This window comes from Cryptosporidium parvum, chromosome 7 (assembly GCF_000165345.1).
Source record: "Cryptosporidium parvum Iowa II chromosome 7, whole genome shotgun sequence".
Lineage (NCBI taxonomy): Eukaryota > Apicomplexa > Conoidasida > Eucoccidiorida > Cryptosporidiidae > Cryptosporidium > Cryptosporidium parvum.
In genome coordinates, this window is record NC_006986.1 from 319,527 (window position 1) to 344,486 (window position 24,960).

General features: G+C 32.0%; 5 protein-coding genes across 5 annotated transcripts; 3 read left to right on the forward strand and 2 right to left on the reverse strand.

The window, feature by feature from the left end:
- Window positions 1-349: 349 nt before the first annotated feature.
- Window positions 350-12,823, reverse strand: cgd7_1270 (large hypothetical protein; the record flags this gene model as incomplete). Its single annotated transcript, XM_628310.1, has 1 exon — window positions 350-12,823. One exon carries the CDS (start codon window positions 12,821-12,823, stop codon window positions 350-352), a length of 12,474 nt encoding a protein of 4,157 aa, XP_628312.1.
- A 997-nt stretch (window positions 12,824-13,820) lies between these two features.
- Window positions 13,821-14,384, forward strand: cgd7_1280 (hypothetical protein; the record flags this gene model as incomplete). Its single annotated transcript, XM_628311.1, has 1 exon — window positions 13,821-14,384. One exon carries the CDS (start codon window positions 13,821-13,823, stop codon window positions 14,382-14,384), a length of 564 nt encoding a protein of 187 aa, XP_628313.1.
- Window positions 14,385-15,191: 807 nt separating this feature from the next.
- Window positions 15,192-16,931, forward strand: cgd7_1290 (hypothetical protein containing a signal peptide; the record flags this gene model as incomplete). The annotated part of the gene is made up of 1 exon (XM_628312.1): window positions 15,192-16,931. The coding sequence occupies one exon, from the start codon at window positions 15,192-15,194 to the stop codon at window positions 16,929-16,931; it is 1,740 nt and encodes a 579-aa protein (XP_628314.1).
- Window positions 16,932-17,412: 481 nt separating this feature from the next.
- cgd7_1300 (hypothetical protein containing a signal peptide) lies at window positions 17,413-21,864 on the reverse strand (the record flags this gene model as incomplete). The annotated part of the gene is made up of 1 exon (XM_628313.1): window positions 17,413-21,864. One exon carries the CDS (start codon window positions 21,862-21,864, stop codon window positions 17,413-17,415), a length of 4,452 nt encoding a protein of 1,483 aa, XP_628315.1.
- A 1,204-nt stretch (window positions 21,865-23,068) lies between these two features.
- On the forward strand, window positions 23,069-24,706 carry cgd7_1310 (extracellular protein with a signal peptide followed by a family 2 glycosyltransferase and ricin domains; the record flags this gene model as incomplete). The annotated part of the gene is made up of 1 exon (XM_628314.1): window positions 23,069-24,706. A coding segment is annotated over one exon (1,638 nt), but the record flags the coding sequence as incomplete, so codon positions are not given.
- Window positions 24,707-24,960: the final 254 nt, after the last annotated feature.

A 24,960-nucleotide genomic window follows, 5' to 3' on the forward strand; every position in this document is an offset into this window, starting at 1 on the left:
CGTTCTACTGAGAAAGAAGGCGCGCGCGCCAAACCCATTTCTCCCTCATAGTTACATGTAAAGTGCTGCAATTCACATGCACGCGCCAAATCAGTCTAGAATTGACATCTATTATGAGAAAGGTTTTGTTCTATAAAGTGGGAAAGATGAGGGAATAAAAATTAAAATTAACTAAACAAAGGAAAGTTGTCTACGACCGAGCTGACAATATTATCACTAGTATTGTTTTTTTTGGTCATCTCTTCTTTAATTGCGAGAATTATGTTATACGTTCTTCTGGAACTTTTTTTCTTCATATCTAAGTTAAGTTAGGTTAAGTTTATTTGCAATTGCCTTTAATATTGACTAGCTAGCTACTTATATTATCATATGGTAAATCTTCCAATTTAAATCCTCTTCTAATTTCATCTTGTACCCTATTATCAGTATCTGTAGAATCTCCTGAGTAAGCATCAATACTATTAGTGTCAATGTCACTATCACTGTATGTATCAGTAGTGACTGTTCCAGCATCAGTGTTATAGTCCTCTAAGCCAGAAGGGATTTCCTTTTCTTGGAAAAATTCTCCAAAGGAATCAATAAAGATTTCCTTGGTTGTTGATTTGGAGAGTCGGCTTCTGCTTAAATTATCGCTGCTACCAATACTATTCAAAGCTAGAGGGAATGTGAGACCAGGCACTACCATCTTACCACTACTGACACTTGATGTTGATTTAGAATTTGTTGGTGAAGGTTCACAATCAACCGCCGGCCAAAGGAAAGAAACGTTTATTATACCAGGGTGTCTGATTCTTGCAAATCTTTGGATCTGATCCAAAAATACTTCAATATGTTTCAACATCTCTTCATCTTCGTATATATCTGGGCTATGTTCACCAATTAAGTTATAAGTTAAAAAGTTAAAAATTGATATAGAAAAAGGTGATTTTAGAGAAATACCATGTGATAAAGAATCCAACATTGAAATTAATCCAGGTCTTGCATGCTTGAGAATTTCTGACCATTCATCATTATCAATATTTATTGGCCCTTTATAAACCTTTGACTCTAAATAAGTCCTCCAAGCTGTTGCAACGTACATAATAAAATTGAATTCTTGGAAAGAAACTCCTGAATATTCTAAACCTGGCTTAAGCCATGGAAGATCTTTCTCACTGCAAACAAATGGCTTCGAAAATGCTTTCCTAAGGAATTCTACTCTCTTTCTGAAAATTTGTAATGGATTCGAAAAATCCCTTATGCTGGGATCCGAACCCATGGCATTATAGATGTACCAATTTAGCATTATTAGAAATTCCTGAGCAAGCATTGGGAATTTTCTAATGCTGGAGAGATTCTCGAAGATTGAAAGTAATGCATAATACCCAGTATTTGAATGCTTTGATGTGGTATAATTATAATCAGATTCAGATGGCCAGAAACTTCTTGCAATTGAGATGCATTTTCCCAATGTAAGTTCAGCTCTCACTTTTTCATTCTTAATGAACCTTAATCCAAGGTAAAAGATTATTCTTCCTAGATTTTTGGCTTCCTCTCCTTCAAATTTAGGAATCTCCAGATTTAATCTCAAAGGAATAAAGTTATCAATTATTCCTATCACCCTTCCAACATTAAAGTAACCATCCTCAGCAGTTTCTTTAATAGCATCTAATCCAAAGAGCTGCTTCTCTATAGCATAGAAAGAATCTAATAATAGATAAGCTTTGTAGAATTCAATATTCTTAAAGTATTTGGAAATCTTGGGTGTTGATTCTAAAATATCCATGCCACTGTAAGCAGAAAAGAAGTTAATGCAGTCCTCCAAGGAAATTCCTGCTCTGTTATTCCCTCCACCATTATTTGGAAGAATAGCAAAGGAAGATACATTGTCTGAATATTGATGAGTTGTTATGTGAATAAAAGAGTGGAATGTTGCAGCTCTGTTTGCAATTTTGATACTAGTAGGTGGGAAACTTCCATCATTACTTATTATCATATTACCATCTAATTTGGATATTAACAAAACAGTGGGAAATATACCAACAGTAAAGTCCAGAACCTCTAAAAGATTCATTTGAGCCAAGAATTTATTTAATGTCAAAGGTTCTCTTTTCTTTGATGAATCAACATTGAATGTAGGAATTATTCTTAATACAGCTATAAGCTTAAATGGATCCTTCTTCCTGTAATAACTGCTTTGAACAATTGAAAGCTGAGCATTAATTAGAGGATCTGTATTATAGGAATCTCCAAGGGATTTAGAAAGTGTTCTAATATCAAAGAATCCACGTTCAAACTTGCTATTAATAATTCTCTCAAGACTTTCTATATTTCCAAATAGTAGAGAAAGGAGATTCTGATTATAGTTGGAATAAATGCTTTTTTGGTATTTTCTATTCTTGGTTGGATCAATATCTTTAATTGGTGAATCTAACTTGGAGTAAGATGAATAAGAAATATCTCCAACTATATCAAATAGTGAATCTAGAATTTCTGTGAGAGCATCTACCGTTAGATTCCCTACATCTGATCCAATTTCCACGAGAGAGTTCAATATCATCTGAGCAATGCATAAAAATCCTTGATTAGTTACTTGACTACAACTGGAAGCTCTTAGTAGTATACTGGTACTCATAAAGTTAATAGAAGCTGGAATTGAAAGGATTATTCTGTTTCCTGGATGGTTTACTATGGAGTTAAGAGATTTAAGGTAATAGACCAATAAGTTAACATGAGGAACAAAAGATTCTTGTAGGCCTGTAAATCCAAGATTCTTGAATGATGAAGTAATTAAACCAGTATTTTGGGATACATGTCCAAACTCTGGGACTGTTGAGAAATAGCTTGGCCTTTGTTTAAACTTAAAGTTTGAGAAGCAATCTGCGATTAATTGTGGCTTTGAGATGAATTCTCTGGCAAAGTTAATTAAGATATGATTCAAAAGGAGACTAAACATGTCTGTTTCTGTAATTTTCAATCCAGATCTTTGGAGGGACAAAATAATCTCAGCTGAGTAATACTCATAGAATAGGAATTCAGGATTAGTATCGTAAACACATAACTTGAGAACTGAGATCTTTCGTAGGAAATCAGAAGAAATCTTGTTGAGATCTTTAGCTGACTTTAAAATTTGTATTGGCTCAAAGAGTTTCCTAGCTGAAAATGATTCAGAAACTCCCAAAAGAACACGCATAGAAAATGTTTTATAATCCAGACCTAAAGAATAATCTATATAAGAATCACCATTTTCATATTCTTGTTCGTCTTCAATATCTTCGCTAGCGTAATGATTAAAGTCGTAAGTATCCAAAACATTAGCTGCAATGATCCTGAATAAATCAACTGCTGCATTAATAGTAACTGAATCGCTTAACATAGAAGCAACAAGAGTTTCATGTAGGTTATCATACTCCCTAAAGGCAAATGTTAAATCACCATAATAGCTGTATGCATCCTGAATAGGATATTCATTTAAAAGACCATAAGATAGTATGTATCTTTCGATTGGAATCTCCAAGTTATCTTGATCTAATTCTTTAGTAGTGAGGAAAGAACTGAGGAATGAAAAGATGGAATCTGGATCAAGTCCTAAAGAGGGAGCTGAAATAAGGTCAGGACGATCTCTTGCCCAGAATTCTATAGCACATTTAGTTTTGTGCGGTAATTCAATGGAGTAATTATCCAGTATTACACTCACATCTGGAATATCAATAGTGAAAGCTGATCTTGGAGCTGCTGAAAGATATTCAACAAGCTTTTGAGTCACGAAATCATGAATTTGGGAACGTCTATATGAATCGTGCCCTTCACCCCAAGCCTTATTTTTGATTTGACATCTTTTTCTTTGGAATGGATCATTAATTGGCAAACTAAGAAGGAAAAGACCAGCAATTCCAGATTCTAAGATCTTGGAGATATTAGAACCACCACTCTCTTCCACCATCCTTTCTTCAAATTCATTATATGCAGCAATTATAGGGGATAATAACTTAGGAAGGAATCTTCCTGTTTTATGTATTAATTGAGTTTGTAAATCTATACGTAAAGAAGCTCCTTGTCTAATCTCTGCTCCCTCAAAGATTCCAATAATGGACTTAAAATCATTCAAGAAATCAACAAAGAGTGGATCTCTACCGATAGCTGGTGAAATGTCCCAGATTCGAATAAGCCATTCTCTGAATAATACTGCTCGATTTAATACGTGTAATCTTAAACCATTGAAATTGTTTCTGAATTGATTTTCATCTGGAGAATCCTGGCCATTATGTAAGGATATGACTCCAGATTCAAAGGTTGCTTGGCCAAGATCTACCAAAGAATTGTAATCACTGCTTAGATCAAGATTCTGATTCAAACTATAAACTTGCTTAAGCTTTTTCCTGAGTTGAACATGTCCAGGATCAAATCTAACAAGATGATCATTTGAAGCTTCAGAATATACAGATGAATGTTTTTCACTGCCTAATCCCATCACGAAAGGTACCCAAGGCTTTACAAAGCTTCCAGTAATAAAGGATGTCTCTTTAAAGCTGTAGAAGGCATTATTTAGATGGAAATTATTGTTAAGAATTTCCTCAGTTGTGATGGAGGAAGAAAGTGACTGGGACTTGGGAGAAAAATGTAAGAACTCTTTGTTTTCAAATTCATTCAAAAATATCAATGGAACTGAATCATTGTTTTGGTCATATTTAGTAGCAGCAAATAATGATTGAATGAAAGGAGTCAAATTCTCAGAGGAGGCAAATGCCAATTGTATAGAACCACCACTGAAGAAATTGTTTGTATGACTCTTATATTGTATGTATATCCGTCTAATATCATCAATAGTGAAGTTTCCAAGTGAGAACTTGTCTTTATGAGAAATCAATGTGAAAACTGATTCTGGTATTCCTTCATGAATGGATATAGCTGTAGCTCGAACCACATTTTCAAAGTTAAGGAGGTTATGATGCTTGAAGGAGATATAGAAATGGCTCATTCCAATCCTAGAAAGAATGTGTAACAAGTAATGGATAAAGCAATAGATATAATTGAACCTGGTGATTTGAAGATTTAATGGAATTCCAGTACTTTTTGTATAAACTGTCATCATTCCTCTGGAAGAATCTGAAGTAGAAACTGCATAAAAGGCTTGATATTTTTCAGCAGGAATTAGATCATCAAGGCTGATTACTTTCAAAAGACTGTTAAGATCTTCATTACTAAATAGTGTTAGAGAAATGAGATCAGAGGTAAATTGAGAAAATACATTATAAGTTCTTGCTGAAAGTGTTTTTAGCTGGGTAAATCTGAGATCCAATGCAGGCTTATTAAAGTTAGGAATGTGGAATGATTCCAAGAGGCGTGAGATGAACCTTGAGAAGATCTTGGAAAACAAAAGAGAGAATTTGTTAATAATTACAAGATTCTCTTTGAGTTTAATAGTACCAAATCCATGAACTCTGACAGCATCCAAAACATTGATACCAAGCATTATAGCTTCTGATACATCTGAAGTGGAGAATGATGTAATAATTTCAGAAGTTGGAGATAATGACATCTTTTGAGAAGCAATAACAGAGCTTCTAGAGACAATTAGTTTGATATTTTCCCCAAGAAGCTCCTCTTCAATTTCTGAAAGACCGAGTTTTGGTATGAATGGATTACAACTGTCTTCTATTCTTGAACAACTGAGTCTTAGTGGAATATTTTTTACTCTGAAAAGTGGACTTCCAAACTTGAAGAAAGTTGAGAAGATTTGATCAGTAAAGAATTGTAAATAACTATTGGAAGAACTAAAGTTGAGGAAGTTCAACTCAAAATTCTCAATAATGAAGTCTGCCAAATCTTCATAACTAGCACCAATTGTTGGAGCTTGGAAAAAGATTCGAATTGAATTACTTTCTTCAAATTCACTCCAAATGTACAAGACGTAGGCTAGGGAGTTTCTATTTAAATCAAAATGTTTTGCTATAAATGATGTGTTTGGAATAATAATGGTTGGATAATTACGAGGATTTGCTGCAAAATATTCTGAGATGATTCTGAATAAGTATTGAGAGAGGTTCTTATTTTCTGGTCTGACAGAAGTCACCAAATTTCCTTTAGGTATTGGAATCTCAGGGATTTTAAGATCGATTGAAAATATAGAATTGAGCATACCAGTATCATTTGAATATGCTGATTCCAAATCCTTGGCTCCTGAGAACTTTAAAGCTTTGTTTTCAAAATTTAAAAATGAATCAATCATTAGATAAATATGTCTTTTCTTTAAGGAGACCCCAGAAATTCCAGAAATTTGTTTTGATATGGAGCTGAAAATGACATCTGGGGAAGTCATCATGCATGAAGTTTGAAATGCTTGAGCTAGAATCTCAATATTCGAAAGCAATTCTGCTAATACGAAATCGTTGGCGTAGAATGGTATCTTTGGCCAGGTAATAAGCCACCAATGCAGGAAAAACACAGCTCTATTCACGCAAATGATCTTCTTATCATGTAAGAAAGAATTTTTGAGTTCGTATCTCTCACCTCTTGGAATTTCTTCAACATCTAAGTAAGAAATGGCAATCGAAGATTGACTCTTACTACCAGAATTGAGCTTTATTGGCTTTAAATTGAAGGGTAACTTTCTGTAAAGATCATCAAAACTTTCTATTACAATACTTTCTGGCTTTAATTCACTGTCTAAAGGAGCTTCTGAAAAGAAATCGAATGATATTTGTCTATTAATACCAGGGACATCTTCCAGTTCACTAAAAGAGTTTGAAAAGAAGACACTCTCTAATACTGATCTAAACATTACTCTTGCCATTGACTCTTCTTGACTTGATAATAAAGAAAAGTGATTACTTGATATCTCATCTGAGAATTGCAAAGTACTGGAGTTACTTAATTGTAAATCATCCAAAATGATGTCATTCTCACTCATATATCTGCTCATAGCTGCCAAACAAGCATCTAAATTTGAGAATAAGGTTTCATTTGAGCAGTCTTGAGACAAGTTTGGATTGTACTTGAGAACGATTTTCCTGACATTTTGATCAAAGAAATCAATCAAAATAACAAGTTTATCAATTTCACTAGCATCCAAAGGACCAAATATCTTCATTGAAAGATTCTTAATAATTGAAATAAGGACTGATCTGTAAGATAAATATTCAAAGTTCTTAAGTCCGCAAAAACCTGACCATATACTCACATTAGAATAGTCAAGAGGATCAAGTTTTCCAATCTTATCCTTGTTCTGAGGTTTTTCAAGGACTTTTACAATGAAGTAAGAGAAAACTAGAGCATAATTGCAAATAGGAGTTCTGGTAACGTGATTTTGTCCAGAAACAAGAGCTACTTCCGATGTTTGAGTTAAGAACCTTTGATTGAGTTTTTGTGAATGAGTGGAGAGATTCCTTGGGAAACTGAGTTCTCTAGAATTTAAAGATTCTTCCAAATCAGCAAACATAAACTGATATTTATCAGAGTCAAAATCAATAAAGAGAGTGATCCTGTTTACCAACTCATATCTTACATTTTCTGGATAAAATCCTTTAGTGTAAATATCTGAAATAGCACTCTGAAGAATCTCTTCAGCCACAATTCTGTTATCTGAACTCTCAACATAAGGTGTAAACTGAGATATCAAGAAGCTCAAGGATTTGGCAAAAGTTGAATAGAAGATATTCCCTGCTAAGTTTTCCAAATTTTGACCAGAAAGATCAATGCTTGTTCTAACAATCTCAAGAAGATTTTGTCCAGTTATGAAAGAAAATGAGATTTGTTTGAAAGTTTCACTATTCAAATCTGCAGAGATACCAGTCTTGGAGGTAGTATAACTGAGAGCCAAACTAATAAGATCACTCATAGCCAAGAATGAACCAAAGTAAGCTTCATCACTGGAGAAGAAATGAGCCGAAAGGAAAGTATGCTTGAAATCCAATAACTGATCATCAGATTGAACCGAAGTAAGTAAAATCTTATTAATAGGAGAACCAAATTCAAGATGAGTGTTTTTGAATTCATTTTCAATATAATGAGAATCCATAATATCTGAGAACGGTAAATTCAATATGTAGAATTCTGCGAGGGAGTTTGCAGAAGCTCCAATAGAAGGAGCAGAAATGTAAGGGCTCATGGGACCAAATATTGATGTAATCAAGAAAACTAGCTTTTCAAAATCATTCGAGAAGTTCATTGCCAAGTTAGTTAATCTTGGAATTGCAATGGTTGGCATTCTTCTAGGTGAAGAGGCAAAGTATTCAGCTGTGATCCTCTCCAAATAATCCAAGAAGTTGACTCTAGCGTTTGCTTGAGAGTGATTTCCCAAATCATTTGAATTGGTACTCCCCAAAAGTTCCAAGTTGGGAGTGAAGGAAAAGATTGTGGGAATTTCTAATAAAGGCAAAGTTGTTTTCTTCTTATAGAATCCTGCAATCATCCGCAAATCCTGATATGCTTCTTCTAAGTTAGTAGCAGGACGATCCAAAGCCAGGAACACGCTGTTCTCATCCGCTATAAAGTACTTTACAATAATGTTCAAGGAACTCAAAGCCATAGGGAAAGGATGTGAAGACGTGAATCCTACCAAAGAAGTTGCAAGTATATTACTGTCTTGTGAGAAGCCAAAAGTGACAAAGGCTGGTAAAAGATTCCTCACGCTTAGGAGATCCCTAGCAAGTAAGGGATCACTACAATGGAAAGGCATTCTTGGTAAGACTGAGGAAAGCCAGATTCTGAAAGCTTGCATTCTGTTAATATTCTGAGTAGAGCAGGATAACTCTGGGTCAAATCCAGGAGGAGGTGGCTCTAAGATGCCAGTTTCTGGGTTAATATTCCCAAGCACCAAAGCTGGGATAAAAACACCAGAAAGACCCTTTTCAGCAAGCTCTTCATCAAAGGTAATTTCTCCATTTTCTCCAATATGTACGCCTAAGTTAGACATATTGTGTGTATCAGAAATGTTTATTGACGGGGCGATCATTCTTTTGCTCAAAATCATCATTGCTGAACTGAGCAATGTTGAGGAAAGCGTACCAAGTTCCAAAAGCAAATTGTGAATATCGTTCCTAATCTTCTCAACTACGAATAAAGCCGTGTCTTCCTTGTTAACTTGTGCGTTAAGCTCATCCAAGAGAGCACTATGTTCCAAGCTAAGTCTCTCAATCTCTGATAAGATCTGAGCAGCTCTTTGTGATCGCTGAGCCTGATCACCATCTTGATCCTGCCCTGGACCTTCGGATGGCAAGCCTGGAGATGTACCTGAAGGGAGAGATCTGAGCCTCCTAAATTGGTAATTTGTAGGGAGATGGTCTACCCAAGGTACCAAAAAGATATGAGAATTGTGACTAAGCCTTGTATTATGTTGAATGTAGAGTTTGAAATCTTCGATACTGAGCAAATAATCGAAGAAGATGGAATCATCGTTCAAATTCTGACTGTTAGCCCATTTTAATACTTTGATGAATAAATCTTGGCTTTGTGGCTGGGTTTGAAATAGTCTTGTTAAGTATGCTAAGGTCAAATCAGCAAAGTGAATCACGCTTTGATTCTCTATATCTGAACTTGAATAATCATCCCTGTCTTTAACAAAGGTCCAAACACAACTTGGTATAAAGATCTTTCCATTCACTAAGTCTATTTCAGTAGCAAACCCACCTTCCAAATCTGGATTTCTTGTGTAGAGAAAATATTTCTCAAAGATTAAATAAGCCATTAAGGCGAAAGTTAAATCTTCAGCTAAACTATCTGACAGATTTAGGCTTTGATTACCTTGAATGATTTGCTTAATTATATCTTCAGATAAATTTGCTTCATTTGGAAGAGCTTCAACCAAGGTTCTAAGCTCCTCATAGTTAAACTTTGGAATCTTTCTAAGCTTATAGATGAAATACTGCTGCATCCAATTATAGATTAGTCTAGACCTGTTTTCCCTAGCAGTTGTTTCCTTTACAGAATTTGCTGAGTAATTCAAAAATAAACTCTCTCCATTGGCAAGATTTCTTAGATATATTGTTGGATCAATCAAAAGCTCCCAACCATCCAAAGTTAATGCTGCAAAGGTCATTTCCATTGAGTAAACGCTTCCTAGTGCTCCCTGTCCATCAGAGTCCAAATCCAGAACTTGAGGTAATATAAAACTTTCATAATTCGACCATTCTTGAGCTAGAATTTCTATCAAAGAATCAGTAAAGTGTTCAGGATTTAAATTACTTCTCATTTCATTAACATATGAAACTTTGTTATTGTCCACACATCCTTGTAAAATCCTATTTGCTTCCTCAGTTGTAATGAAACTGATATTATTGTTTGAATAAGCCTTGATCCTACTGTTGATGAATCCTTGGAAGAGATAAACTCTTTGAAGCCTTTCTTGAGTTACCAATTGAGGAAATATCTCGGTCATTACACCTTCATTTGCAGCTTCTAAATATTGATTCATGATATCTAACACATTAACTGCAGCTTCAATTAAGTACTTCCCCTCTACATAACTTGCTAAAGGATACTCGTAAAGAGCTTCAAAATAATTATCAATACTAATTGGGCTGAAGCTTGAGTTATGTTCATTAAACAACTTCTTCTCATAGCCACAAAATGCTTTTGGTAAAGCTTTGTACTGTTCTTGAGTTAATCCTAATCCTTGAATAACTAAAGAAACATCCGAATTCTCATCCAATCTACCTCCCAATGCATTATAAAGTCTTACTGGGGAGATATGAACAAAATTACCATGTTTAACAAGAATTTCTTCCATAAAGGCTGAAGCAAAAATAAACCTGTTTTGAATCCAACCTGGCATTGAATTAAATGCATAAAAGAAATCAGGTTTTAAATGGTCAGCTGGAGGAATTCCTTGAGCTGGAGAACTTGGAATAATAGAATCCAAAAAGCTTGGCTTAGGGAATTCTGGAATCATATAGAACTTTTCCATTCTCGTCTTGGTAGAGCCTTCCAAAGATGCTAGTTTTCGCTTCTCATGAGCTAAAAAATGAGAAAATAGCTTATCAATCTTCACTGGAAGACCGTTTTGGCGTTTCTGCAATGTAGTATTAATAGCCAAAGGCCACTTTGTTCCAGGGTGTCTTTTCTTGTATTTAAAAGCTCCACAAAGCTCTTCAAGAGTAATGATATCACTTGATGAACCAGTCTTGATGAGTTTTTTGTTCATAACCTCCAACATTGAACAAATCCTATTCATTTCCCAAGCCTTGATTCCATTACAATCATTAAATCTGACAGAGATTACACGACCTAAATAATCCAAAATCCCTATCTCTTTCCAAATACGAACTGTATCAGACATGGGACCTCCAACTAAGGCAGTCTGACGCATTTCTATAACAGTTCTTTCTGGACCAAAGATATCCATAATCTGTGTTCTATCCATTGTTTTACCAGAAGAAGCTTTGCAACCCAATATATCTCTAGCCATATTTGCTATCTCCGTCAACTGATCCGTAGTCAAAGGATTTGTATAGGTTGCACCAATAACAGCAGCAATAACCTCCGTACACTGTTCCTGGCTTCTTTCCTCTTCAATAAAGTTAAGCATTATATATACCATTGACATGACTTCATCCCTAGCTATTACAATTCCTAACCTCTTTTCAATCTCGTGCATCAATTTCTCTGCAATTCTTCTATAGAAAGGTAGAATCCTGGATTCAAATGAATTATCCTTAGGAAAAGCTTCCAAATGGAAGTAATCTGAAATCTCAATTGCAGACATTTGCTTCGATTTAGTATCAGCTCTGTGCTTTGGAAGCTGAAGGAAGTAATCTAAGATATACATAACTTCATTAATAATTCCAGAATCATCTGAAATTCTTCCCAACAAAATATCATTCTGTAATACAGCTGCAATAATATTCAAAAATTGTGTTCTTGTCCTCATTCCTGAGTATAAATGCAAAAGCATCCTTAACATTAAGCAAGTCTCCTGTATTGTTACATAATGTCCAAGTACTTCTCTTAATTTCACTGCAAAAGTTAAAGAAAGACCTACAAAATCCGCAGGGTGAATCTTGATTTCTTTATTTTCAAAAGCCTTCTTGGCTGAATCAAAGAGAGCAGAACACTCGTTACTCTTTCTGTATGGTTTAGTTGCTATTTTTGGGAAATAATCGCCATACTGAGGATTCAAGTGTTTGTAAGTCTTTCTATTACTTGGGTCTTGCCAAATTGAATCTGTTCCTGGCAAATATGATTTATACTCACTCATTGATAACTTTGACTTGTCAATTTTTCTCCTTTCTCTCTTTGTGAATTTTTCATCTGTATTGGTGCTCTTGTGATTCAAAGAATTATTTCCAATACCAATAGCTTGATCTGTCTGAGTTGACTTTTTAGATTTTCCACTAGGCATAGAACTTTCCTCTTTACTGTCTGAAGAAGTGGAACCACTTGAAGATTTTCTTGGCTTACTACCACTACCTGACCTGCTTCTTTTCTTCTTTGAGACCTTTTCTTCTTCCCTTTCGTTAGACTTCGATCTTTCTTCAGCCCTTTTCTTTGATTTTGTTGATTTCTTTTTCTTCCTTCCATGAGTAACTTTTTTTGAGCCTGCATCAGATTCAGACAACTCATCATATCTCATTCCAGGAATCGGATATCTAGGCAATTTACCAGTATCCGGATGTTTTTTCCTTCTCTCTGCATCCAATTTACCCATACTGTGAGAAGGTGAAGATTCTGAAGCTTCTACAACGAAGCCAACTCCACAAATTCCTTCATTTTTAAATAAACCTATATTCGCATCAAAAAATATTATATTCAATAAAAAAACTGCCAAAAATCCCACCTTCCTGCTTCTTAGAGCATTAAAAGGCGTCCACATTTTTTCTTCCTGTATTGCCACAAATTCTGCATGCATGCATGCAATTCACCTGAGTGGCAACAAAATTACCTTAAATTATTATTATTACCAGTTTAAATCCTATTTTCAATTTATCTTACTATTCCCCTATTATTTATTAAATTTATTTATTATCAAAATATGTTCCTGCTAATATATCAATATTTTCTAAAACCACTAAAATTCCAAAACTTAATTCCCTTGTTCTATTATTACTCCTTTGAATTATAATCCTGTATAAATAAATAAATATAAATATATATATATATGTACTCACATAAATAAGCTTTATTTGGTATGTAATTATGCATATATATATTAATATGTATTTACATGCAAGTTCTTCTTATACAGGTAATCCAACCTTTTTTGTTCTTTTAACAAAAATTTTGAAAACAAATTCTCTCTACTATCTAAAAATTAGTATCGCGACCTCAAAAGATACGTTATTATTGTTTTTACTAATATTCAACTATTTACTTAGATATCCTGTACCGATATTTTACCCGTGTATCCTTGTTTTCATGTGGGGCAGGATTCCCGCCTAATTAATAAATGTCATTTATTAAAATTTATTAATAGAGAAAGAAATCCCACGTATAAATCAGAATTCCTTTTTTTTCTTTAAACTTAAAAGATTTTTAAAAATTAATAATTAATAATTTCCTTCCTTATTTTTATCTCTTTTTCATATTTTTACTAATGAATCAATTACAAACCCCTATTATTTAATACCATAACAAATAAAAAATTTGCCCGTCAGACATTTCTACCCACCCGCCACCCCCCAAACATTTGTTTCCATCTGTTAGTAATAATAAATCTGTCAGGCGCCACGAGTGCGACAACAAGCGGCATATATTTGAACTTGAAATTTATTGTGATCTATAATTATTACGCTAAAATTGTTAATTATTAATGATGTTAGGTCTTCACTATTTTCATTCTACGAAATAATTTTTAAATTCATTTATAAGATACATTCTTATTGAAGAACACATTTATTTTGAGAAACATGAGATTCTATTTATTTTTTTTCGCTCTTTTAGTCTTCTTCGTTGCTACCAATGCAGTAAGAATTAGAGGTGGTGAACAAAACAAACTTGAATCCGAAACACCTGAAGAAACTACTACTACCACCACAACCACAGCTCAGCCAGACTCTACTTCTGACGAAGATACCACTACCACTACTACTACTACTACCACTACTACTACTACTACTACTACCACCACTACTACTACTGAAGCTCCAGAACCTGTCGAAACCAAAGAGGGTGAAGAGACTGACGAAAACACTGACGAAACTACTACCACTACTACTACTGCATCTCCAAAGCCTAAATCTCCATCATATAAAGACAGACTCCTCTCATTCTTCGGCAGTAATGGCGGCAGTATGTTCGGTCTCGGAAAGAGCAGCACTACTACTACTACTACTACTGCCCCTGTTTCCTCTGAGGATAATAAGCCAGAAGATTCTGAGGACGAAAAAGAGTCAGAATCTGAGAGTGATTCCTCAAACGAAGGTTCTTCAAATTCGGAGGATTCTGAGGAGAAGACCAGGAAAACTGAATAAAATCATTAGCAAGCTATTCCACAGATTTGGGATAGATCCCATGGTATTTTATCTTGATTTCTCTCAAATCTGGCTGGTGAAATTTTTGTATTTATAGTCTGTTTTTCTGTGAGGTTACAGCCCCTGCTAATTTTTAATTTCATTTATTTATCCGGTTTTTAACAAGTGTCGTAACATCTCCCCCTGAAGGTTAAGTATTTGTTCTTTTATAATGGTTTTTAGTTGCTGTTGTAGACTGAATTTTTGTTTTGTGGTCATCCGTCTTTAATCATCTGAATGTTTGTGTATAGTGTGCTGTTGCGTTTATAGGCCAATTTTTTCTTCAAATTAACCTTGAATCTATGATTCATCCTGTCTTTATTCTCAAAATCTCTCTTTTATTCATTTTGTTTTACTGCCTTTCTATTCTACCTGTTTTTCCTAACTATCATTTCTCCGATACTATTTCATTCATTTAACACCGGTACCATATGTGTACATTTCCCGCCTAAACCCTCAACCTGTAAATTACATGTAAATAATGCATTTGCACTAAAATAGTAAAGAATATAATTGCTTATTGCTATTAAAGAGAGTGATCGAATTTGGGGATAAAATTAGTTTTAATTATAGAAGCATTGATATTGTCTAAATTTAAATACAAAATTATATTAAAGTAAAAGAATGGCATGGCTCGTATGAAAAAAGTGAGGGATTCCAAAGGAATTAAAGATATGGTTAAAAAAAAGATATAGAATAAAAGAGGGATAAAAGAGATCCATTTCTCTTATTTTAAGAAGTTTTGTGATTTTAAATAAAGTTTTTGATATGCTGAGATTTTTCTTGAATTTTGTAATTACATTCTTGTCATTAAGCTTTATTATTAATCAAGCTTATTGCATTAGAGTTGAACCAAGAGTGACTAGTCTTTTAAATACTCCAATAAATGAAAACATCAGTGAGAGTCAATCTTGTGTGTTACAAACATTGAAAGAGTTAGTATCATCTAATGGAAGAATTCCACCCAAAATTACTAAAAAAAGAATTCAACAAGCTGTACTTACTTGCAGGAAGAAGTTAGCTGCATGTGAATATCCAACCATAGCAGAAGAAACAATATTTATAACTTTAGGCCAATATGGACATCTATCTCAAATAGATACAGTTAAAGCTTTAAGTTTTATTAATGAAATTCAAAAAGGAATAACAAGTACTGTTGGATCTTATACACGTATGTATAAGTTAAGTCAAAACAATAATTTCTGTAAGCTATATGATGACTTTATCTTATCGGCTTATCCAAAAGAGTATTATGTTTCATTTCTTCCAGAAGGTGGAGAAAGATGTCAGGAATTACTTAATAGATTAAAACAAAATGCATTCTATTCGTATTGGGGACAAGGAGGAATTGTAGCAGACCAAGCTCAACCAATTGTTGATGATAAGGTTTCAAATGACCCAATTAAAACCAAGGATATGGTTATAAATAATATTTTTGAAAATCCTCCAAACAAAGAAACTCAAATAGAGGAATTTTCTAAGCCTGAAAGTGAAACCAATAATAAAACTGATTATAATAATGAAAATGAATATGAAAATGTTATTCATACCAAACAAGAAATCGACCATTTTGAACAAGAAATTGTGGAAGATTCCGGATGTTGTTCTTGTTGTTCTTGTTCATCTAAAAGGACAAAAACCAAGAAAGGAGAGAATAGTCAACCTCCAAAATTGGTTGACAGTTCTATGACTGAGGAAGAGTTAGAGTTGATTCGACTTGAACAAGAACTTGAGAAGGAGAATTCTGGTTGTTGTTCTTGTTCTAGTTCCAATAAAAAAAAGAAAGAAAAGAAACAAGTTAATGGGAATGAAATGTCAAATGATATTCTCCAAGATGGAATTATTAATAATGAATTGAAAATGCACGAAGATAATAAAAATGAAGAAGACAATTCTTGTTGTGCCTCTTGTAGCTCAAAGAAGGAGAAAAAAAGCAAAACAAAAAATAAAGAAAAGGAAGTACAGAATGGTGAGACACAAAGAATGGATGAACAAACTCCCAAAACACTCGTTGAGACTTCTATGACTGAGGAAGAGTTAGAATTGATTCGACTTGAACAAGAACTTGAGAAGGAGAATTCTGGTTGCTGTTCTTGTTCTAGTTCCAATAAAAAAAAGAGTAAAAATGAGAAAAAAGATAAAAAACAGAAAAAGGGTAAAGATGAACAGGACAAAAAGGAAGAAAAGTTTGATCAACTACTAGAAGAGCAACAGGAGGGTGAGGAACCAATTGAGGGAAACAAAAAAAGTAAAAAAGATAAAAAAGCCAAAAAAGATAAAAAGGATAAAAAAAGCAAAAAGAGTAAGAAAGATGAAAATGGAGTCCTAGTCAATTCTTTGCCTGAAGATAAAATGGAAGGTAAGAAATCAAGTTGTTGTTCAAGCTCTTGTAGTAGTAGCAGTGATAAAGCATCTGATGAAGAGTTAAAGGAGTTAGCTGAGTTGGAGAAGAGACTTCAAGAGGAAGAAGAAATGCTCCTCCAAAAAAAAAACGGGTTAAAAACATGAGATTTTGAAATTTCTATAGGTTTGAGCATTATTTGAAGAAAAGAAAGAGAAAGAAATAAATAAAGGAAAAAAGATTCTTGATAATGTTATCTAAGTGAGCTTCAGTTGAGTATTATTATCAAGTATTCAAACGATTAAGGAAAACAAACTTAATAATGCAGAAAATTTATAAGAAAAAAAAAATCGAATTTATTAATAAAAATTTAATGTAGCAAAGAAAGAAAATGATTGCATGCATGCGCTAATTTTGCATGCAAATACACGTAATATAAATTAACAGAGGATGATATGTAATCCCAATCAGATAAAATTGGAAAAAAAGTGTATATATATATATATATATATATATATATATATATATATATATAATTTCTTTCGTTCTTAAATAATGATTGCGTACATTAATTTTAATTATATTGCTGTGAAATTGATTGAATGAATAAATAATAATAATAACATTAATATTAATATATACTTTGAACTAAAACTTTGTAAGATTCTTTTCAGAACTTATTAAATCTGAAATATTGGCTATAATTGGCCATTTTACATCAAATGCAATAGTTTTGTTTCTATTATATAAAATAGTTGAGTTTGTATTAGGGTTTTCTGACCCTGTATAACTTTCATTATAATCTTTTTTATAAAGATGTCCTAAACCTCCAAAAGGTGGATCTTGAGATGGAGGAGGAATTTGGAGGTGATCATTTGTGTAAGATATTAGCTCTTGAGCAAGATTGACTGAAGTTAAGTTCTTAAATATATTTCTTTCCTTGATAAATAAGTCTAATAACTCTGATGAAATCATTTCTGAAATTGAAATATATTCACCAACAGTGCAATTATTGTTGAACTCAATATTAGAATTATTATTAGAATCAATATTAATACATTTTGAAAATTCAGAATTCAAGAATATCTTATTTTTCAATTGGATTATAAAGTTTAAACTTTGAATAAGGGTAGGAAGAGCTTCATTTGAAATGTTTGACTTATTAATCTCATTAAGTTTTTGAGAAATAAAAGAACAAACATGTTTAACAAACCAATTAGAACGTCTAACTTCAATTGAAGAATTGTATTTAATCTTAGAAAGAGTATCCACAGCATTATTTAAGGTAAATAATGGATCCAATGATGGTATAACCAAATCTTTAATTAGACTTTGTATGTCAGATTTATTCTTTAATTTTTCACTAGAACAGAAATCTGATAATACTTGACTAATTTTCATAAACTTTGCTCCACTTGTATTATATAAAGTGAATTTATTCAATTCACCAAGTATCTTAAGAATTTCATTATTTCCATAAGGTTGTATAATAATCTTTTCTAATGAGAAATTACATATTACTGGTTTTGAATCATTCTTCATTTGAATATTAGCACTATAAGTATTTTTTGGAGTTCTTATAATAGAAATATCATAATCTCTTTTAAATCTAAATCTTTGAAGGAATTCTAAAGCTCTATATGAAATAAGTATTTGATAAGAATGTGATCTTAAGATACTTTCAATTATTGATAATACAAGAGTAGGATATGAAATCCAAACCATAGAAAATACCTCATTTTGAAAGTTGGTTACTTTTGAAACCAAGTTTGAGACACGATGATTTGATGGATTAATCATAAAAAAGACATTTTCAGATAAAAGTCCAGTTTGTACAATACTTGAGATTTGTTTTGAAAGATCACTTCTTTTTTCACTTAATGGTAAAAAGTATAAGTTCTTATCAGTAACAAAAAGTTCTTCTTTTTCTAAAGTTGAAATTACTCTGGCATGAACCTTTCTAGTATTCAATTTTGAATGGAAAATAAACATCTTAGGAAGAACTGGTACAGTTTTCAAACTTATATCATCTTTTAGATCAATTTCTGGATTTAAAATTATATTATCCATATTTCTAATCTTTGATTCTAATTTCCAAAATTCTAAAGCATCTTTTTTATGTTTTTCAATCATTGAAACTGCTTCATTATTAAATTTATATGTATATTTTGAAGTATCATTAATTCCAAAGTACCAAAGTACATCATTAAAAGCAAAAGTATTGTTACTTTGATTAACAAATGTCATATTCATATTTAAAAATAATCTTCCATCAACAATGATCTTGAAAACTGTTTCGTTAGTTAAACTTTCATCTTGAGTTTGTTTTGAACATAACCATCCCATCGAATTCTGAGTTTCTAAATTTGAAAGATTTGTCTCATTAGAATAAAGTACACAAGGATCTAAGAATTGAATAAAATCAGAACTGGAATTTTTTAATTGTGTTGAGTTATTATTCTGAATAGTACGAACAATATAGGAAGAAATTGGGCCATCTCTAATAATTTTTGAGCTTGAGACATTATCACAATCAATTTCTGAACTAAATTTTAAACAAAAGCTGATAATTCTTTGTAAAGCTGCTAAACCCATTAAGTCTATCAAGATTTTATCAAATTCTTTTGAGAAAGTATCATTTTGTAATATCATTTCTGATTTAGAATGATTCTTTCCAATCAAATTCTTGTTATTTTCTTCATTTTCAGTAACTACTAATTGATTTACTTCTACCCAATCTAAAACATTAGATGGATTTTTTTCTTTAGGAACATCAATTGATCCAAATATTAGCTTATTTTTATCATATTTTAAGATCTTATCTTTATTTCCATTTCTAGACATATTTGATTTAGAATTGATTACTGATAAATGATTTGAACAAGGAAGTGAATTATGATCCGAAATTTTTTTAGAATTTGAGTTTACAGTAATACCAATTTCATTATTTGTATTATCAAAATTTTTATTAATATTTGTAAATTTTCGATCAAATGTTTGATTATTAAATAGAGCTGACCATTCTCCCCAATATGTTTCATTAATTTTTGTAACAACTGGTAAAAATTCTTGTATTGTTGAAGAAACATTATTAATTGATATATTTAAAGCTTCATTTTCTTCAATATGACATTTAGTTAAATTTGAAACTCTAAAAAGTTCTCTTAGTTCAGCTTCAATAACACTATCCTCGGATTTTAGTAGAGACGGATCAGAATCTGCATGCGATAAATGAAGATAATGACAAACTTTTTTTGAAAATAAAATATTTGATAACCAAGAACAAGGAAGTTGAGATTTTGGAGGTAATTTTCTTCCATATTTTAAATGATAATATGAAGTACATGGTTTTAAAACTTCATCATTAGTAATAAGATCAACATATCTATCCCAATTATCAGAATGTATTTTTAGTTTTTTTAAAATTGAATCTTTGAGTTTGAAAGAATAATCACTAAATTCTGAGATTCTATCAGGATTACTGGAAGTAATCCAATCAGAAACAATGTTATTTCCAAAAATAAGATTCTTTGTTTCTTTTAAGAAGAAATCTTGTAAAGTATTTAAAGTTTGAGATAGAGTGTTAGAGATAAGAATAATATTACTAAGTAATCTTGCAGAAAATCCTTCAGCATCTGTTAAATATACCGGACATGGATGAGTTCCAACAAGTTTATCAATTGGAACAGGAAAATCTGATTCCTTAAGTTCAACAGCATCTTCCAAATCAATGATTTTAAGATCTTTGTAGAAATCTATATCAAGTATATCTTTATATGTGAGATTATAAACATTATTTTCAGTTTTGAATTGTTTTGAAATATTTACCAAAATATTTCCTTGATGAAAATCACAATGAATTCTAAAAGATCTAAATCTTTTCCACTTTCCTCTTGAAAAATCTTCTAATTCTTCTGGATAGAATGATGTTCCTCCTCTATGAAATAGATCCAAAAGATATAATAATCTTCTATAAAGATTTACTGAGAAAATTATTGTTTTATCAGTATAATTATTAATCCAAATATTTATAGAATTCTCCAAAAGTCTTGCTTTAGATTCTACATTAATCTTCTCATCTGACCTTAATGAAGGGAACTTGGAGTCATAGATTCGAATACTTTCTTCTAAGATTGCATTTACTCTATTTTTTAAATAATTTAAGAGATTTGGATAATCAATAAGTTCTGAAATTATTGAAGAAATTGCAGGACCATCAATAAACTCCATTAATAGAACATTTCTTGAAATCATTTTTCGATTTGGTTGTAAGAATACGCTATATATGGATGGATGAAGCTTAGATTTAGAAGCACCATATGTACTTGAGGCCATTCTAGAGTAAATGATCAACTCATGATTAAAATGGTAAAGAAAGTCGTTGGTTCTTCCATCAACTTTTGCTACAATTTTCAAAGGAAACTTCTTGGCTTTGTTTGAATGAAGGCATCTCACTCTTAGAGATGATTTCTTTCCGAGTTCATAGACACACCCAGTAAATAGTTCAAATCTCTCTTTCTTTTCCTTTTCCTCCTTTTCCTTTCCCTCATCTTTTCCCTCTTCTTTTCCCTCCTTCCCTTCCTCTTCTTTACTTTTCTTCCCCTCATCACTCTCCTTCCCCTCATCCCTCCCCTCCCCCTCCTCCTCATCCACCTCCTCCACAGGACTCTTTATCATTGCAAAAATTGTCGAAGCTTCCTTTCCTTGAGAAGATACCAAAAGCTCTCCAGTCGATGAAACTTTTGGACAATCAATTATGCCCGAAAATTCATTACAAAAATCTTTAAGTCTTAATATACTACATTTCTTATAAACCTGACTCAAATGTTTATACCTCTTGTAAAAAACCATTGGAGCATACCAAGTATTTTCTTGTCCTTCTGGAATAAAACATAAATTAATTCGCCTCAACTTATCCATTGTTACCACTAAACCATCATCTTGAAAACTATTATTCTTTTCCTCTAGTAATACCTCATTCTCGCTCCCATGAAGCCCAAATAACCTTATACTCCCCTCTGCATAAATAGATCTCGTGATCGGGCACAATACCAAGCAAAATGAGTACACCAAATGAAGTATTTTCTTTCTAATCCTCATTTTTGCTTATTTTGCCCTCTTTTACTCACTTTATCATTTCAAAAATATTTACTCCTTTTCTTTCTTTTCCTAATTTTTATGATCCATGCTTTTCCCGCGCATCCTTGTTCAATTTTCCCGCCCGTTATTAAATACCTTGGATCTTCATGTTAAAAAATTAGTAAAAGAAATATAATATAAACAAGTTCATTATTTTTGTGTTTAATTTATTGATATCATAGATTGAAATGTTTTTTCTTTTTTTTAATTTTTCTTTCTTTTCCTTTTTCTTATTCTGATAAGGATTTGTTTATAATGTTTCGAGATCAAAAGTTCTAATTACTATTAAGATAAAAATGAAAGAATTAGGGAGAAAAAAGAGTATATAGAAACAGGAAGAGGATATTTTAATATTTTCATTGGAGTTTTGATTAATGTGTTTTTTTTCTTTGTTTTTCCCTTTATATAGATATTAATTTGTTGTTATATAAATAGTTGGAAGAAGCGAAAAAAAAAAAAGAACAAGAAAAAAGAAAACAAGAAAATAATGATAATTAGATGTATGAAATTACCTTTACTTTAGAAATTTTGGTTTTCATTTTTTTATTTATTTTTTATTTATTTTTTTGACTTCACACGTATTAATATAATAAGTACCGCAATTGTGTGGTAGTTAAATTGTAATCCTCTCAGCGCTGGACTTTGTGTAAATTAAAGTGAGTTTTGCACTTTTAAAAGAAAAGAAAATTCACAATTATAAAGAATTGTATTAAAAGTGAATAAGTACAGTGATAATATATAAAGAGTGTGAAAGAAATTTGTATATATTTTTGTATATAATAGAAAGAATGATTGGGTCAAGAAAATCTAAGGAAGAGTTATACTATAAGATTTCTTTAGTAACAACAATACTTATATTCTGGATTTGTTCAAGATCTGTAGGTAAGTTGAAATAAAAATAGAAATAAAATAAAACAAAACAAAACAATTCAAATCCCAAATCAACTCTTTAATTTATATATTTGTAGTTTTATCTATATCTCTCACAACAATATTCTTAGTTTTGTCTTATATTGGAAATAAGTTTGTTTTTGGAACAAAATCTAAATATGAAGAAGATTTACCAAGATTGATTTCAGATAATGTAATTTTGAAAAAAATCTATGAATTTATTACAAATGGAATTCTTGTTAATTTTGTTTTATCTATTATATATATTACATTATATTTCACATTAAGATCAGAAATTAAAGGAATAGAAGTTATTCACAGAGGCATTTTTGATCATTTAGCTCCAAAACTTGCAGAACATTCAAGAAATCTAATAGAATCTGGTGAAGGAAAATTTGAAGTTATCTCAAGTAATAGAAATTTTGATGGTATTAGTTTAATTATACCAATTAGAGATGAAGATGAATTTATTAGTAAAACAATTTCTTTTACTCTTGGTTTAAATAATAAGAACTTACTTAAAGAAATCATTGTTGTTGATGATTGCTCTAAGAGAGAAGTTTCTGATTTACTTAATAAAGAACTTCCAAGTTCTTATTTAAAATATATTAAAGTTATTAGATTAGACAAATGTGAAGGTTTAATTAGAAGTCGAATTCTTGGTGCTGATGCTTCTAAATCTAGTGTAATAGTATTTATGGATGGTCATTGTAGGCCTAAAGAAAATTGGATTGAACCTTTAATTAATAGACTTAAAGAAAAACCAAAAGCTATAGTTTGTCCAATGATTGAAGATATAGATAGATATACTTGGAAAGATTTAGGTACTTTTGGATTAAAAATGATGTTTGATTGGAATTTTGAATTTAATTGGTATGAAGATTTTACTGATGTAATTCCAATAGCATCAGGAGGATTATATGCAATAACAAGAGAATGGTGGGAAGAATCTGGTAAATATGATCCAGGAATGTTAGAATGGGGAGGAGAGAATATTGAACAATCAATAAGAATTTGGAGATGTGGAGGAGAAATAGTAGCAGAAAAGAAGAGTAGAGTAGGACATATATTTAAAAGAGATCCAAAACCTAATCCAGAGAATAAATTAGTTTTACAAGTACAAAGAAATCAGAAAAGAGCTGCAATGGTTTGGTTAGATAAGAAAAGATATAAATACTTTGAGACAATTCATGATGTTGTGAAAAGTTTGAATGAAACTCAGAGTGGTGTAGATTTGGAACAAAGACATAGCATTAAAGAAAGATTAAAATGTAAACCATTTTCTTGGTATGTTGATAAATTTAGAGCTTCATTTGATAGAGGTGGTTTGCTATTGGATAACTTTAGACATTTTAAACATAGAAAGAGTGGACTTTGTTTAACAGCTTCTTTAAATGAAGTAGTTACTGGAACAGAAGATAAAGCAGTAGTATTTAAAGAATGTAATGAAAGAGATGATACTCAGAAGTGGAATGTAATATTAGGAAGGAGATTAATATTAAATAGAAGAGTAGGATTAGGATGTCTCACAAGGGGACCAAGTAATGTAGTAGAGAATTCAATTTTAAGAGTAGTTCCTTGTGAATTTAAGAAAGCTTTAGAAGGTTATAATGACTCACAATATTGGAACATAGATGCTAATGATGATTTATTATTTGATCATGGTTATGAAGATTTATCTCCAATGGAATCTTCAAAGCTTAGAAACTCACTAAGATTGTTTAACAGAATTAATAGTATTCCATTTAGTAATGATGGGAATGATAGAATTTCTGTGAATGGAGAATATGCTTTTAATCCATCAAATAGATGTGTCACAAATTTGAATGATAAAGCTGTAATGAAGAGTTGTCCACATGAAGAAAATGAGGACTATATATTTGACCCAATAAAGATGGGGAAGTTTATGTAGAGGAGGTGGGAGGAGTGGATTGGCAGGACTGGGAGAAGAGGATGAGAGAACGAGAGGAAGAGAGGAGAGGACTGGGAGAAGAGGAGTGGGAAAATAGAGGACGAAAGAAAAGGACGAGAGAATGAGAGGAGAGGACTGAGAGAAGAGGAGTGGGAAAATAGAGGACGAAAGAAGAGGACGAGAGAATGAGAGGAGAGGACTGGGAGAAGAGGACGAGAGAACGAGAGGAAGAGAGGAGAGGACGAGAGAATGAG